The sequence below is a fragment of the Pituophis catenifer genome, unplaced genomic scaffold (assembly GCF_029215685.1).
Source record: "Pituophis catenifer annectens isolate HBS135680 unplaced genomic scaffold, rPitCat1.0.hap2 SCAF_1, whole genome shotgun sequence".
Classification (NCBI taxonomy): domain Eukaryota; kingdom Metazoa; phylum Chordata; class Lepidosauria; order Squamata; family Colubridae; genus Pituophis; species Pituophis catenifer.
In genome coordinates, this window is record NW_027256881.1 from 326,967,739 (window position 1) to 326,985,619 (window position 17,881).

The 17,881-nt window shown below is 40.9% G+C and overlaps 1 protein-coding gene across 3 annotated transcripts in view; it reads left to right on the forward strand.

The window, feature by feature from the left end:
* Positions 1-17,881, forward strand: part of MDGA2 (MAM domain containing glycosylphosphatidylinositol anchor 2) — a 603,292-nt gene that overhangs the window by 191,608 nt on the left and 393,803 nt on the right. For all 3 annotated transcript variants that reach the window (XM_070931707.1, XM_070931708.1, XM_070931709.1), the window contains exon 2: positions 12,640-12,779. In XM_070931707.1, coding sequence (XP_070787808.1) covers positions 12,640-12,779 — 140 coding nt within the window. The remainder of the gene's footprint in view (positions 1-12,639; positions 12,780-17,881) is intronic.

Genomic DNA, 17,881 nt, shown 5'->3' on the forward strand with positions numbered 1-17,881 from the left:
GGCCCAGATCTATGACCTTAGGAGAATAAAGCTAGCCTGTACCACCCAAATGTGTGTGCAGGGGTGCATGTGTGTGACTGGCATCAGAAAAGAAGCTCCAAGTGTCCACCTCCTTTCATCCCAAACTGGAAGAGCCACACAATGAGGGACTGCTGGTCAGTTTGCTGCACAAATAACACCTTTACCAGTTTCTCCCCTTCAGTCATGCCACTCCCATTCCGAGAGAGAGTGTGCAAGCCAGCCAAAAAGCCCCGTCAGATGTTCCTTGTGAGGAGGGATGGGGTGACCTCCTCCCAAGTAGCCTTGCAGCCCTTCTCTTGGCTTGCCTACACTCCCCTCTCCTTGACCTTGGATCGAGTGGAGGGGGCAGCTGTTCCTCATCACAGGAGATCTGCTGCCTATCAGCAACATTGCTTGTCAGCCAATCCTCCCCTGTGTCTTTGAAGGCAGGCAGCTTTCCGTCTAGTTGACCCTCCCCCAATAACTAGGGGGGGGGGGTGGGACAGTATAGTCCTCAGCCCCTGGCCTCCCCTAACATGCCAACGGAGAGGTACCATCCCTGTCAGACGATCATGGTTCCAACTCCTACTCCTCCTCCTCTGAACTGGGCTCCGATAGGGCCATGCCATCCCTGTGTTTCCAATCAATACAGTCCTGAGCTTTCTTTTGCCAATTGAGCTGACGATACTTGCTGATGTCATCGATCCATCTTCTTTTAGGGCTCTTTTGTGGATGCTTTTTATCAAGTAGGATCCATTCTATGACTGCCTTGGTCCACCTGCCATCAGTTCTTCTTGCTATGTGACCAGCCCATTTCCATTTCAATTCTTTTACTTGGAATTTTACCAATTTATATATAAGTCCTAATATGTGGTCATGGTCTTGTAAAAGTGTTTCAGTTTCTGTCATTTGTCTTAAAAAAAAACACTCCTTTCCTAAAATAGTTTTTTTTATTCTTCCAACCATCTGCAAATACATCAGCTATGGTAAATTTTGGGCTTTGCCGAATAATTCTTTCTGTGTTTTTAGTCTGTATCTACAGTCTGGATAGACTACATCTATATGCTGTGTTTCCCCAAAAATAAGACCCTGTCTTGTATTTTTTTGAACCCTGAAATAAGCGTTTGGCCTTATTGCCATGCGCTCAAAAGCCCAATTGGGCTTATTATCAGGGGATGTCTTATTTTGGGGAAAACAGGATAGGTAATTACACATTTGTACAATAGTTGTCTTCAGATTAAAAGACATTTGAAAGCAAAGCAAAAGACGAGATGACTAGATTTACTGTTTTTGTGGAATTCCATGTTTTTATCAAACACTGTCGTGTAATATACCCTTTTAATTTTTTAATCTTTCCTTATACCAGAAATCTCTGGGAAGTTGTCTAAATTTATACCACTTAATATTGCATTCTGCTATTTGGGTCTAATTATCCATGACAAACAGCTTCCATGATAATATAATGAAAGCCCATCTCCATCTTTTGAATCTTTTAAACATTTGTGTTTTCCTTTCAAAATAAATGCATTGGGTATTTTATTTTATTTTTTGCCAAAGTTGTAGATTTTTTTTTTTCTGGGATTCAGATTGGTGCCATTTAAAACAATTCTTTTCAAAAGGTAATAGATTCATTTTAATGGTCACGTTTCTTTCATACAACTTTTAGTTTCACTCGGGATGCAATTGTATCAGAATAAGAGAGTTGGAAGGCACCTTGGAGGTCTTCTAATCCAACCCCCTACTCAATCAGGAAACCCTACACATTTTTTTCTAATTTTGTTTAAAAAAATAACGTGGTGTAGTTATTTTGAAATATATCAAATGCAGTTCCAAGTATTTTACTTGGGTTTTTTGTTAGTTGGATTGCCCTAACAAAAAGTTTCCTCTTTGTGGGTTAATTGTCCCATTATTATCTCTCTTTTTTGTATGCTAATTTTATACTCTGAGAATTTCGCAAACCCTTTAATTGTTTTCATCAGCTGTTTTATTGCATGTTGAGGTTGCATAAATGGTTAGTACTCCATCATCCGTGTAGCATTTTAATTTATAGTCCTCTCGTTGAATCTTAATGCTGGGAGAAAAGCATTTCTGAGATCCGATACAAAAGAGGTCAGATGTTGCGGGAATTAGATGCATTTTTTTTAAAAAAAATATTCCAGTTATTCAAAAAGTATTTGTTGGAAGTGAATTTGTTTGAATGCCTGGCAGGTGCCAAAACATAGGACAAGGTTTTTTTTTTTTTTAAATAGTTTGCAAATGGGATGAAAATACAGTGTTCAACTCTAATAGGAATATTTTATTCTGGTGACAAATCTAATACAAAATAAAGCATTCAGCTAATTCAAATACACAGTTCAATCATCTGTTCATTGTGCAATATAAATCATCTGTTTTTAAAGCTGGTTCATTAAAATCTTGTTTGTTTTGTACAGTCATAGATAGTTGTTCAAAGTGATGCTAATTTTTCTCCTGCCTTTGCAAAATCCTATTCTATTGCTTAACCCTTTACTCTTCATCTATGGTTAAAATTCAGTTTGTTACTTCTGCCCATTTCTATGTATTGATGTTTGTATAGATTCTATGTGTACAGGTAATCCTTGACTTACAACAGTTCATTTACCGTGTTTCCCTGAAAATAAGACCCTGTCTTATATTTTTTGAACCCCAAAATAAGCGCTTGGCTTTATTCTTGGGGAGGTCTTATTATTTTGGGGTACGTGGAACAAGATGGGGCTCCTCTTGCCGTCTTACCTGATTTCCAGCTCTGCGTTTAAATATTTTCAGGGAGGGCTTATTTTCAGGGGGAGGCTTATTTTAGCACATGCGCTCAAAAGCCCGATTGGGCTTATTATCAGGGGATGTCTTATTTTCGGGGAAACAGGGTAGTGACCATTCAAAGTTACAACGACACTGGAAAAAGCGAGTTATGGCTGCTTTTTGGAGTTATAACCATTGCGGCATCCCCATAGTCACATGATCAGAATTCAGACATTTGGTAACTGACTCATATTTATGACGGTTGCAATATTACAGGGTCATATGATGACAGTTTGTGACCTTCTGGCAAGCAAAGTCAGTGGGGAAGCCAGATTCACTTAACAACTGTGGCAAGAAAGGTCATACAATGAGCCAACATTCACTTAAATATCTCGCTTAGCAACAGAAATGTTGGGCTCAATTGTGGTCGTAAGTCGAGGACTACCTGTATTCTTTCTCTTGGTATAGCTTCATGTAAAACCAATACAGTTCACGGCTCCAAACTGATTTGCTAGATGTTTGCTCAGTTTTGCCTTTTCCTACTGGGACTCAATCTAAAAGTTCTGCAATAAGCAATATCCTCAGATGTAGGCATTAGGCAATTTCCCCTTTAGTTGCAACAATCTGCCTTTATCCACCTGTGATAAAAGTGCTGAGTTTCAAAGCTAAGCATTCCAATGGTGAGACTTGGAATAGGGAATCTGATTTTGTTTATACTTTTCTTAATGAAAATGTTACTTCCGATGTTATAATTAAAAGGAATGTGCTTGTTTCATCAGCAAGATAAAGATTCCTTTGAAATAAACTTGATTCTGGGTGATTGGAAATATCCAAGTTGCCTTTTTTTTACAATGGTACAAAGGTTGTCTGAAAATTGTCTTTTTCTAAGGTATTTTTGTACTTCTCACCCTAATCCGCCGCTCTGAAATTGTTCTCCCACGTAGGCCCTAATACGTCCTAACCCTGCTTAACATCTTGAGATTGATGTCATCTGAATTGTCCTTAATTAGAGGTAATGAATAAATTAGAAGGAGATTTTTGGAAAAAGTCAACTTGAAGATGAGTATTTTTGAGCTAGATTTCATTAGCGGCTCTTTCCTCTGGTTCCCTTGAATTAATAGTAATTTTAGTGATTCCTCAGAAGTCATTTTGTTATACAGTTTTCCCCAGTTTGGACGTTTAAATTTTCTGGTTTTGTGCAACTTTCCACATACAGCACATGCTCATTTTTAGCTGTATAATTCAGGATATTTTAAGGGTATTCAAATTTTGACCATAGAAGCCCAAATCAAATAAATACAGCTCATTGTTGTCACTTATCATGATGCTTGATTTGTTTGCAGATTTCAGAAATCCACTCTGATTTCTTTGATATCTTTAAATCAAGTGAGGAAAGAAATTCAGAAGACAAGGGTGAGCATAATAGAAGGTAATATTTGTAGTTCAGGGCTGAATTGTGGAGTTCTTGGTGCTCTCTGAGTTGCATGTTTTCTTGCAGATGTATCATTACCCAACTATAATGTTTATTTATTTATTTAAAACATTTATATAGCTGCCCATCAGTGGTGGTATTCACTTACCTTCTGGTCTGCCCCAGCTACAGACCCCAAAGAACGCAGCACACACGAAGTCTGTACAAGCCTTAGTTTACTAAATTAAAGCAGTCTTTTTCAAACAAAGACTGTTAATTAACTTTCTTTACAGCCTACAAGAATCTAAACAATAAATAATCTTAATCTTACTAGGATTGGCAGAAAGCCCAGAAGCAATTTGCAGGAAACTGATAAAAGAACTAAGATCAAGACACGAAGGAGAGTGAACTAAATTGTTCCCTGCAAATTGCCTCAGTTGTCATCCGTCCTTAAATAGGCTAAGGGTGTGGCCAATTAGCCCCAAGCCTTACTCTTGAGGAGACCTCCTCCTGAGGAACCACTCCTGCCTTTTGGCAGTTCTGCGTGCCGTGCATCGAGAAGAGGCTCCTCCTCTTCTTTCTCTTCACCCATGGAAGTTTCTGGAGGTTCTGAAGGCCCTGGCTGAATCCCCACCTCTGGCACCACATCTTCTCCAACCTCCTCATTGTCTGACTCGAGTGCCAGCTGCACAGGCTGCTGGCGCAGCACCACATCAGCCTCCTCGCTGTCGGAATCAGCTACTAGCTGCACAGGCTGCTGACGGGCCACAACACCTTTGCTATCGGTTCGCAAATGGGAGTGCATGCTCTCTTCGCTCATGTGTGCCACCTCTGGACATGCACGGGACCTTCTGCGCATGCGCAGAACATCAGAAATTGGATGTGCTGACATCCGGGCGGGTGGGCGGAGCCTCCCACAGCCACCGCTACCGGTTTGCCCGAACTGGATAGAAATGGCTAAATACCTCCACTGCTGCCCATCATATATTGAACCCTCAGTGTCTCCCAATTAGCAATAAAACAATATTAATAATGAAACACAATACAGAAATATACTAAAACCATAAACATTAAACACCTGGCGTCAGAATGAAAGATCTGACATACAGTCTCTCAGAAAATCTCCTCACCCACCTCAACCTATGTCAGAATTTGGGAGAAATGCCAGGTCTTCAGTGTTTTATGAAAGACTAGGAGGGTGGAGGTCTGCCAAACTTCAGGGGGAAGGGTGTTCCATATGGTAGGGGCTGCTATTGAAAAAGCATGTTTCCTAATTCCCCATAAAATGATAATATTTAAGGATTAGAACTGCAGAAAAAAGAATTGCTACCAACCTGCCTTCCATTGAGGACCTATATACTATATACCTATATACCCCACCCCCACCCCAATGCCCTATGTATACCGGTAGCCAATAAAATGCCGCAAAAGTGTTTTGAGAACTCTGAGAGTGAAAGAGGTCTTCCTCGGGGCTTTGTGACCTTGAGTAACAGGCTGAAACCAGCTGAGAGGGAGCCTGTCCAGATGGCCCATCCCCCCTCCCTAATTCCTATGCGGTTATGGCAAAAGCAAAAGCATGCAAAACATTCAACTCGCAAAGTATGCTTCACTGGAGTGGTATTCACTTACGTTCGCTACTGGTTCGCAAATATGAGCCTGCTCACACTCACCTCCGTGCATGCACAGGGCCTTCCGCGCATGCGCAGAGCATCAGAAACGTGGATAAATGGGACATGATTACATCCGGACAGGTGGGCGGAGCCATCCGCAGCCGCTGCTAGCAGTTCGCCCAAACCGGATAGAACTGGCTGAATACCACCACAGATATCTACTCTATCTAATTTGGTAGAAGGAGTAGTGAAACATTGTCCAACAGATAACTTGCTCTGTATATTGACTTGCTCTGATGAAGTTACCAAATTAGGACATGAGATCTGAAAGCAAACAACCCAAGCTCAGACAGCACCAAGAAGTCTAAAGGTGAGCATAATATTGCCTGCAGATTGTTTGTGGGGGGGGGGGGCACGTTATATAATTCTGTGGACCAATCTGAATATTGAAGTTTTCCTCCAAGCACGTCTCTTCTCACCTTCTCTGCCACCTGGCTCACTTACTTCCCGGACGCTGCGGCAATGCTTTGATTAATGCTTTACATTTTCTCAGTTGCAAGACAAATATTATTATTGGGTGTCATCTCCCCACCCACCTTTTTATTGCACATCAAGGGACTTTTCCACCCAGGGGTGCTATTCAGAAGGTTCTGACAGGTTCTGGAGAACCAATAGCGGAATTTTTGAGTAGTTCGGAGAACCGGCAAATACCACCTCTGGCTGGCCCCAGAATGGGGTGGGAATGGGCATGAAGGAGTGGGGAGGGAATGAAGATTTTGCAGTATCCTTCCCCCAGGAGTGGGGAGGGAAAGGAGATTTTGCAGTATCCTTCCCCTGCCACACCCACCAAGCCACACCACGCCCACCAAGCCACGTCCACAGAACCGGTAGTAAAAGAAATTGAATTTCACCACCAGGTTTTTTTGTAGTTATTTCAAGCTGTGACTTGAGCAATAGGGAACTCCACTATTGTTTTATAATGGCTTAGCCAGAGTTCACTAAATGTCCTGGTTTTAGTCCCTGCCCTGACATTTCAAAAATAGGGAGTCTGTGTAGATTTTTTTTTTTTAAATGTATTTTCTTCTGTTTTATGCCCAATAGAATCCACCCCCCCCTCACATACATAACTTCTGTAGCACACATGATCCACACCGGGTTAAACCTGGACTGCAAATTAACTCTAAATTCTATAGAGTCTTAGTTAATGTTTCACATCCTGTGTTTCCCCCCACCCCAAGGATTAGAACTCAGCCGCCTGGTGAAATTAAGACATGTGGAGGGCTCTTACTTTGTTTAATGATGATTGAATCTTGTAATCTCTGCATCTACAACAGGCAATCAGGAAGTCTGTCCCATCGACGGCAGCCAGGTTTTCATTATGGGTTGTGTAAAAAAAGAAAAGAGGATGAATCCCATCATGCCGACTCCTTAATTTTATTGTCCTCATTAAAGCGTTTTGCTCGTGTAATGAGCAAGATAACACATTTCAAGCAGCATATACTGTATAATGAAAAAGGAAAAATAATGAAAAGTTAATTTTGTGTAAATTAAGAGGAAAAATACCTTGAGTTAAAATTAAAAAATATAAAGTTTCCTTCCGGGGATTTTGGAGATTAATAATGCGGTGATGAATGCCATCCTTATCCATTAATACTTTGCAGGGGGAAAAAATGTTGCTAAATACATGGCATTTTCCCAACCTGCAAGAATATATTTATTTAGGAGCTGTATGTATACGTTTATATGTACACGCAAACATACATAGTGAAATTTCTTCAAGTGCATATAGGTAGTCCTCAATGTACGACCACAATTGAGTCCAAATTTTCTGTTGCTAAGCAAAATATTTGTTAAGTGAGTTTTGCCCCATTTTATGACTTTCCTTGTCACAGTTTTTGTTGTTAAGGGAATCAATGCAGTTGGTAAACTAGTAACACGGTTTTTTAAGTGAAACGGATTTCCCTGTTGATTTTGCTTGTCAGAAGGTTGCAAGAGGTGATCACATGACCCCGGGGCACTGCAACCCGTAAATATGAGTCAGTTGCCAATATTGGAATTTTGACCATGTGATCATGGGGATACTGCAATGGTCGTAAGTGTGAAAAACTCTCATAAGTCACTTATTTCAGTGATGTTGTAACTTTGAACGGTCATTAAATGAACTGATGTAAATCGAGGACCACCTGTATTTACTATTTCCTTCCTCCAGCTGTTTTCATCTCCCAGTTTCACCCTAACCCCTGGAATTCCCCAGTGGTTTCCTATCCATGTAGTAATCAGCACTGACCTTGCTTAACTGTTGAAGACTAGCGAATATTGGTTAGGTTTTATTCCCTGCTGAAAGATGATTATTGTTTGCAAATAGCAACAGCACTTAGGCTTATATACCACTTTACAGTGCTTTACAGCCCTCTCTAAGCGGTTTACAGAGTCAGCATATTGCCCCCAACAATCTGGATCCTCATTTTACCGACCTTGGAAGGATGGAAGGCTGAGTCAACCTGGAGCTTGTGAGATTCGAACTGCCAAATTGCAGTCAGCAGAAGTAGCCTGCAGTACTGCACTGTAACCACTGTGCCACCGTGACTCTTACAGATAGTCACTTAGCAACTGTTTGAAATTATAGCTGACCCCCCCCCCCCAGGACTTATGACTCAGTTCCAAAATTGCAACGGCTGTCCATAGTCACATGACCATATTTTAGGTAGTTGACAATCGGCCTGCATTTGCAGCTGTTTGCAGCATCCTGCAGTCACGCACCTGTTTTTAGACATTTTTGTTAAAAACTAGCATTTACTTCCTGCTTTATCCAGAACCAGCCAATGGCGAACCATTGATTCACTTAATGATAAGCATTTACTTAACAGCGGCGTTAGTGGATTTTTAACCATGGTGTTTGCTTAATTATCGCCACAAAACAGGTCATAAAATTGGGTCAATCACATGGTTGAGCTGATTTATAACGGTCATGATTTATGACTGTGATGGGTAGGGTCTATTATGGTCATAAATTGAGAATGACCTGCATTGCAGTGTTCTTTTCCAGCCAGTCAAGGAACCGTGTCTTTTCCAAGGTATTCCATGTCACTCCCATTCTACCATCCTAGTATCTGTACATCTCCAACCCAGACCACCCCAACGATGCCCTTGATGTGATGTCTCGCTGCCTGGAGGCCGTGCGGGTCTGGATGGGGAGGAACAGGCTCAGACTCAACCCCTCCAAGACCGAGTGGCTGTGGCTTCCGGCGCCCCGATATAGTCAGCAGGTGCCATCGCTGACTATTGGGGGTGAATCTTTGCCCCCCACGGAGAGGGCTCGCAATCTGGGTGTCCTCCTGGACGCACGGCTGTCTTTAGAAGAGCACATGACGGCCGTGGCCAGGGGGGCCTTTTATCAGGTTCGCCTGATTCGCCAGTTGCAACCTTTTCTGGACCGGGACGCCTTGCGCACGGTCACTCATGCCCTTGTCACCTCCCGGTTGGACTATTGTAATGCTCTCTACATGGGGCTCCCCTTGAAGAGCACTCGGAGGCTCCAACTGGTCCAGAATGTGGCCGCGCGGGTGGTTATGGGTGCAACTCATTGTGCCCACGTGACACCCCTCCTGCGTGAGCTGCACTGGCTCCCAGTGGTCTTCCGGGTGCGATTCAAGGTGTTGGTTACCACCTTTAAAGCGCTCCATGGCATAGGACCCGGGTACCTCCGAGACCGTCTTCTGCCACCAATAGCCTCCCACCGACCAGTCCGTTCCCACAGAGAGGGTCTCCTCAGGGTACCATCGGCCAAGTTATGTCGGCTGGCGACGCCCAGGGGGAGGGCCTTCTCTGTCGGAGCCCCAGCCCTGTGGAACGAACTGCCCCCGGAAATACGTAAGATCTCCGACCTCCGGGTGTTTCGCTGCGCATTGAAGACCCTGTTGTTCCGCCAGGCTGGACTATCAACACAATAGTTTTAAATTGGGGTATTTAAATTTATTGGGGTTTTAAATTTGAGCCACTTTATTTAATTATTTTAAATTTTATATTGTTGTTTTGTCTGTGTTTTTAAATAGGCTGTACACCGCCCTGAGTCCTTCGGGAGAAGGGCGGTATAGAAATAAAATTATTATTATTATTATTATTATTATTATTATTATTATTATCTTCACTTTCTTTTAACAGGCAATCCATTTTCCTTGGCTATTGAGCATGTCAAACACTGCCGGTTTGTTGTTTGTGTTAGAAATAAATTTTACCAAGTTTGCTTCTGAGCCAGAATGAAGACAGTTGCTTGAATGTGAGCTGAACTTTATTTCCAAGATTACGGTGGCTGCCCAGAGCCCTTCCCCAAGAGCTCTTTATAGGGAGAAAGACATGTGTGAAAGTGTGCCCACCCTGTAGGAATTCCAAGAAAGTGAACTTAGCTGTGTTTCCTAGAGGGAACGCTCAGACAATCTGCTTGGTTGCGGTTTCTGCTTATTTAGTATTGCAGTTGGAAATGGCAATCTCATTCGAGAAAGGATCTTTTGTTATTTAATTAAGAAGATCTCTGTTCACTTGGATAGGCTGGTGCTTTCTGCCACATTATAATCTTTGTCTTGAATCCACTGAAATTTCTCACCTTGTGTCCCAGTTGTAATTTTTAACCCTTTGTACCACAGGTGAGTGTCACACACTGTTACAACCGGTTCGCCCAGCACCAGAAATGTGAGTGCGCGCACCATCCATGCATATGTGCGGTGTCACAAAACATGGCAATTCACTCGCACGTACCATCCATGCATGTGTGCGGTATAAAAAACACAACAATTTGCTCACACACACCTTCCTCACGTGCGTGCAGTGTCAAAAACACAGCAATATAGGACAGGATTATACCCTGGTGGGTAGGCAGGTGGGCGGGTCGCAGGTCGCAATTACCGGTTCGCCTAAACCAGTCTGAACCGGCAGCAGCCCACCACTGCTTTGTACTGATAAGCAGTAAGAAAGCTGTAGAGGTAGTGTCTTGATTTACAACCACAATTGGGACTGAAATTTTAGCTGCTGAGCAATGTGTTCATAAAGGAAGGCATGACATGACCACATTGCTCAATGACTGCAATCCTGGCACTTCCAGCTGCTGTTGTTATTTTTTTTTTAATTGAAAAGTTTTTACAAACATTTTAACCAAGTTTTAAGCCCCTCCTCCCTCCCCATTGCCCCTCCCTCCCCTCCCCCTTCTCTCCCCCCTCCCCCGACTTCCCAGAGCAAGATACAGGGTATTTCATTTAGCAATCTTAATCTAACATATGCTAATTATCTAAAATCCAGCTGCTGTTGTTAATTGATAATTTCAAGTTGTTAAGCGGAGGGAATCCCAAATAAGGAGCATACCATTCTTTGTCCAACTAGTGTGATTATTGCCATTTAAGTAAATTTCCTTCTCCAGATAATTATGCTATTTGGAGAAGGAATGGTGCACATGATTTGGAGAATGAGGTCTTCTGTGAGAACAGGGCTCCTGACATTTCTCCAAATAGTGTGCCCTGTTTGGAGACCCGAAAGAAACCAGAAGGTTTCTGAAGGTTTCTGAAGCATGGGGAGCATGACTTGGGGTATGCGGCTTGAAAATGGCCCAAGGTAGCAAAGTTAGCACAATTTTGGGAGCTCCCAAAAAAATGTTTATGACTTGGACTGAAAGGAATTTGGATCATACTGAGAAGACCAGCGATGGAAACAGATTTATTTGTTTATTTGATTTCTGTGGCCACCCATCCCAGCAACATACTCGAGGCAGAGTACATCATAAAAAACAATTAAAACCCTATGGAATAAATATATATAGCACCAGTAAACTTGTTACTATTGGTGTTAATACAACAAGGAAACACATTCGGCCTCTTGATGCACTCGGGCCCCCTGCTTGGTTGCACATAGAAGATGTCAGCAGGTAGATTAGTCAGGAACACAACCAAATGAACTACCGTGTTTCCCCGAAAATAATACCCTGTTTTATATTTTTTTGAACCCTGAAATAAGTGTTTGGCCTTATTGCCATGCACTCCAAAGCCCGATTGGGCTTATTATCAGGGGATGTCTTATTTTGGGGAAAACAGGGTAATTCTATTTTATTGTAAGGCTACGTTAACAGAACTTTGCAAGTCTGAAAGAACAATTCTCCCTCTATCTCCTTTATAGCCTGAGAAACTAGGGAGGGTCTCACTGAGTCTCTTTGCCCTGCCCTGTACAGCTGCAGGCTCTGCTGCTTCTTATCCAATTGTTCCCTAGACATTCTCCTAAGGTTTTTCCAACATACCATTGTATCTATTGCACCTAGATAGGCAACTTTGAAAAGATGTCTGACTATTTACTGACAAGAGAATATATGATTTATTAAATCTTTATAACTTACTATTCTGTCTCTGGCACTAAATATTTATTTTTGTTCCTTAGTGGCAATTAGTGGTTTCATTTGGTCCATTAACCTTAATCATATAACAACAACAACAACAACAAAAAGGCAAAACAGCATCAACAACAATTAAAAAACAAATGTTGTTTGTACATATCCCCCACTCAGTCTTCCTAGCTCAAACTCTTTGCTGATGTCAACCCTATGAGGTAGTCCATACTAGGAAACCACAGGTCTGGATGCAAATGCTACTTGTATTATAAGGTTATAGTAACAGAATCTTGCAAATCTGGATGTTCCTCTCTTTTCGCTGCCTTTACATTGAAGAGAACTAGGGAGAGTCAAATCTGAGGCACCTTTTCAAATTACATTCCTTGCTTTGAACTCAGATTTCTTTTCCCATTGTCTTGATTGCAGCTCGTCTTCCTATTCCTCAGTTATTCCCCCAGTCCATTACAACTGATGAGTTTTCCTTCTGCTTATCTTTACAGCCCCACCCACAGTGAGGATTATCCATTCGGGCCTCGCCTGTAACATTGAAGAGGAGCGGTATTCAGAAAGAGTGTACACCATCCGTGAAGGGGAGACCCTGGAGCTGACGTGTTTGGTTACAGGCCATCCCCGGCCACAGGTGAGCCTCCTGCTGTGATGATTTGCATGGTCTATCCACCCTGATTTTCTCTTCCATAGGTTTTTGTTATCTACCTTGGGTTGCTACCTCAGAAAATAGAGAATTGTCCACAGAGAGCTACTGTATGTCTTCCTAGGGTGATGATAGCAAGATTTTTCTAGGATGTTTTGAGATATACATGGTAATATTAATGTAGAGTTAAGGTGTACTTTAGGAGTGGCGTGGTGGCTCAGTGGCTAAGACACTGAGTTTGTCGATTGAAAGGTCGGCAGTTCAGCGGTTTGAATCCCTAGTGCCACGTAACGGGGTGAGCTCCTGTTACTTTTCCCAGCTTCTGCCAACCGAGCAGTTCGAAAACACATAAAAAATTCAAGTAGAAAAATAGGGACCACCTTTGGTGGGAAGGTAACAGCATTCCGTGCACCTTTGGCATTTAGTCATGCCGGCCACATGACCACGGAGACGTCTTCGGAGAGCATTGGCTCTTCAGCTTTGAAATGGAGATGAGCACTGCCCCCTAGAGTCGGGAATGACTAGCACATACTGTATGTGCGAGGGGAACTTTTACCTTTTAAGGTGTACCTTGATTGTACAAAGAATTATTTGTACAGAGTGGATCCAAATATTTTGAGGTAGAGACTCTGAATTCTCCCATTCAAAACCAAGTAAGGAAAACAGGGAACAACACTGGAATTTTCTTAGAAAGGGAATATCGGTGTCCTGGAAGAAGGATTTCAGCTTTTTCAAATCTCACAATGTCCTTTATATTACCTCAGGCCTTTTAATGCTGTTGTATTTCTGCTACTGTGTGGTGTTTTAAGGAATTCTGTGTTTATCTCTGCTCTTTTTTCTAAACTGCCCTTTGGATTGCTTTTTAATAGCATTTCTCCAGTTTTCTTGAGTGGAAAAAGTCGTGGTTTAATTGCTTGTTTGGTGCTTATTTTTGTTGACCAGAGAGTAAGTGTTTCTGAATGCTCATTTCATTGAAAACTGTAAACAGTAGCCGTAAATGGTCAGCATTAAAGAGCAACTAAATGAAAATGGGTGAATTGTGACCACAGTGCCTGAAAGCAAGAAACTCTAAGTAAAGAGAATTGTGCTTATTTTAACTTTCCTTTTTTTGTCTCAGTTCTGCATTTTTAGATGTTTTCATGCAACAAAAATTGCACTGAATAATGATGTTTTGGCAGACAACTTTGCCTTTCGTTCAGTATTGCCCTTAACACACACAATATTGTGTACATTTTTAAAATTCTGTAGCCATTGTTTTGATTACGGTATTATCTTAGGGTATTGAAAGAAGTACAGAAATCTTCTGCATCAATGAATCAATGAACCAAGTTTATTTATTAGTTTTGGAAGTGCTAACTAGATTAATTTACATTTAAAAGCTAACAGAAAACACAACAAACATAAAGGAGTTTATATTGCTCAGTCTGAATGGGGCACATTGTTATTGATATATTTCTTAGTTTATTAAGATTCGTATCCCCACTTGTCATCCAAGAATTCATGGTGGCATTCATGTCCATTACTTTTTCAATCTTATTTCAGAGATTTAAGAGGGCAATCACAGCAGAACCATCCATTGAAAAGATTGAACATGTTTTATTAGAGGTAGTCTTTGATTTACAATTGGGACCAGAATTTCTGTTACCAAGCAAGTTTTTTTTTAAAGTGAGTTGTGTCTGATTTTACAACCTTTTTTTGCCATGGTTGTTAAGTGAATCATTGTAGTTATTAAACAAATCATGCAGCCATTAAACAAATCTGGCTTCCCTCATTGACTGTGCTTGTCAGAAGATGGCTGGGAAGGTTACAAATGGGATACTGCAACCATCATAAATATATACCAATTGCCATTGGCTCAAATTTTGATCATGTGATTATGGGAATTCTGCAATGGTCATAACTATGAGGACCAGTCACAACTAATTTTTGTTAGTACCATTGTAATGTTGAAGGGTTGCTAAATGAATGGTTATTAATCAAGAACTACTTATATGCCTTAAATGTTCATATTACTGGGAATGTTCCTTCTAAAGCTGATTTAAAGAACAAACTTTGAATATGTTTTGCCTTTATGTCATATTAAACATGTGATCAAGTCAAAGTATTGGATGGCCTCGTCATTTCATCTGTTGAGTGCTGGTTGCAAACTTTTTAAAAAAGCTAAATAATCATAAGTTCCATTCTATGGTTTTAGAAGCAAAAGGTTCAAACTAGTTTAAAGATAAGACAGTTGAGAATATAAATTCAACCCACACATTGTAGATTGTCTTTTTAGCTGTCCTGTTCATGGTTTACATTGATCCTGAACATTTGCCTATTCTTAATTTCTGGTAGCAACTAGAAAAGACTGACTGTCCATTAAAATGGAACTAATTATCAAAAATCTCAGTTTGTTGCCAAAGTCCATGGCCAGTTTTAATTGTCCTTCTGTACATTTTGTGCATCCTATCAGGCTACATATATATATATAGAGAGAAAAAAACTCTGTACACAGTTCAGAATTTGCTGCCTGGACTTATTTCTTTCCATCCACTATAAATGAAATAGGAATGAGATACACGTTCAAAGCTAACGGGATTTGAGGAACTAAGTCTCTTGATACATCAGGCTGACTCACCAGTCTTGACCTCAGCTAGCTCAGGACATTGCAAAGTAGCTGGGCACTCACATTCAATAGTAAGCAAGGTCATAGACTGACTGGCAATCCAACATCTCTTTTGATAATAGACAAAGGCATCAAATAGAAATGGTATCCAGGGGGAATTCCAGAAGCACTCCAGGGGTCAAGTGACTGAGGTCCCAGAAAGCTATTTAGAGTCCATGGCCAATGCATAATTACTGTTTCAGCACTGACATCAACAATGACTACTTTTCTTTTACAATGAAAACCCTAGGCTGGCTAATTATGAAACTAAAGCTCTTATGAAACCAAGTCCCAACTGCCAGGCATCTCAGAAGAATTTTTAACTTGACCTTAGTCCAAAGGCCAACAAGCCACTCTATCTTGTGAGTCAATCTTTATTTATTCATTAGAAGATTTAGTCCATTATATTATATCCATTATGTAAATTCTATAACTACATCTGATTGTGCATAAACTAGAAAGCATCTTTTATCCCTTCTCAACCAATCCCTTGTCCAGTGCAGGGATCTATTCAACTCTCCCTCATAAAATGAATGAGTTGGTTGACATGTCTATTCCCTGCACTCTTTGAGGTTCGTCTTTGCTTTAGAAAGTCCACATAACTTTCCTCTTTGACAAAACAGCACACAATTTTGTCAGCTGCTGTTATATATTTTGAGTATGGATTTAGTGTTTTTCTGGAATATTGCCAAACTCAGGAGAGGTTTGGTGTTTGTCTGGAACAGTGCTAAGACCACATCCATCTCCTTCTGAAATGTGTTAAATCCTTGTCCATAAAGAGCCCAATTATCCAGAAATATCATCTGACAGTCAGGCTTTCATTGAACAGAGCCACACAAAACACTTGCACAAAAACAGTATGAGTAGAACAAAGAACTAGCTGTGTTTAGTTGTCCCAAATGTGCTTTTTCAGGAGGCAACTAGACTTTCTTGTTTTATCTTTTGAAAACGTTTCCCTTCTCGTCCAAGAAGCTTCTTCAGCTCTGATAGTGTAGTGGGGAACGGAAGGATGTATATTCTTTGCAGACAGTTGGTCATTTGCATCCTTTTAGAGGGTTGTTGAAGCACTTGGAGGTTTATCTGTGTCCTCAGTGTCACCTGAGTAATGCTTCTGGTTCCTGTGGTCTGCAATTTTTTTTCTCTGGAAATCCATTCCTACTCCCACACCATTCAAAAGGTGTTCCCTGGGGATGACTGAGAATCTCTACAGACTTTTAGCTGGTTTAGTTGTGTCAACATTGATCTCCTGATCAGATCTAGTCCTTTTCAATAACAGTGCTTAGGAGATATTCACTTATCGGCTGGCAAAAACTGATGCTGATGTTTCTTGGTATCAGTTAGAGCAGAAATGTAGTAGAGAATACTAAACAAGGAAGCTTGGATGGAAGTTGCTCATTAACAAAAGGCAATGAAGAGTTAATTTTGAGGGAGATTTTATCTGTATTTGGTGAGTTTCTGAATGCAGGTAGTCCTCAACTTACAACAATTCATTTAGTGACCGTTCAATGTTAAAATGGCACTGAAAAAAATGATTTATGACTGTTTTTCACGTGTACGACCATTGCAGCATCCCTATGATCACATGATGGTTCATATTTATGACAGTCGCGGTGTCCCAGGACTGTGTGATCATTTTTTGTGACCTTCTGACAAACAAAATCAATGGGGAAGCCAGATTCACTTAACAATCGTGTCACTAAATTAACAACTGCAGTGATTCACTCAACAGCTGTGGTAACATGGAGCAAAACTTACTTAACAAATGTCTCACTTAACAACAGAAATTTTGGGCTCATAAGTCAAGGACTATCTGTATTTCTGAATGTTTTTTCTTGGACTAACTACCAAACATCCAGCATCCTAGCAACTACAGGGTGTAATCAGAGAGCCCTTAAGAGGAAAGAGGGGCTAACATTCAAACTTAAACAGTGGCACTTGTCTAAAATATGCAAAGCAGAAGAAAAAGAAAGAATAGAACTGACCTTACAAAGTATATTTAAACATTCAGCATAAACATAGATTCAATTTAAATAAATATACCTATGCATTCTAAACTGGATAGGAAGAGAACTGGATATCTGGCAGAATACATGGTGATTGCTTATCTGATTTAAAAGCTATGGATGCTGTGCTACATTTAGATATTTCTAGGCATTGCTGGAAAAAATCAGAAGAATATAGTGAAATATGCTGTGTATCAGTGTTTGCATACAAATGCTGGAAGTCTGCAGTCCAAAATAGGCGAATAGAAATGGCTGATCTTGGAAGCCACTATTGACATACTGGATATAACTGAAATCCAGACAGGGAATCTCTTGGTCCCTCAGATGATGAAAAGTGGCTAAGAGACAAAAAGGAAATAGCAGAGAAGCTGAATAAATTCTTTGCCTCCATCTTCACAGGAGAAAAATTGAGGGAATTCCTTGAGCCCGAACTCTTCTCAGGA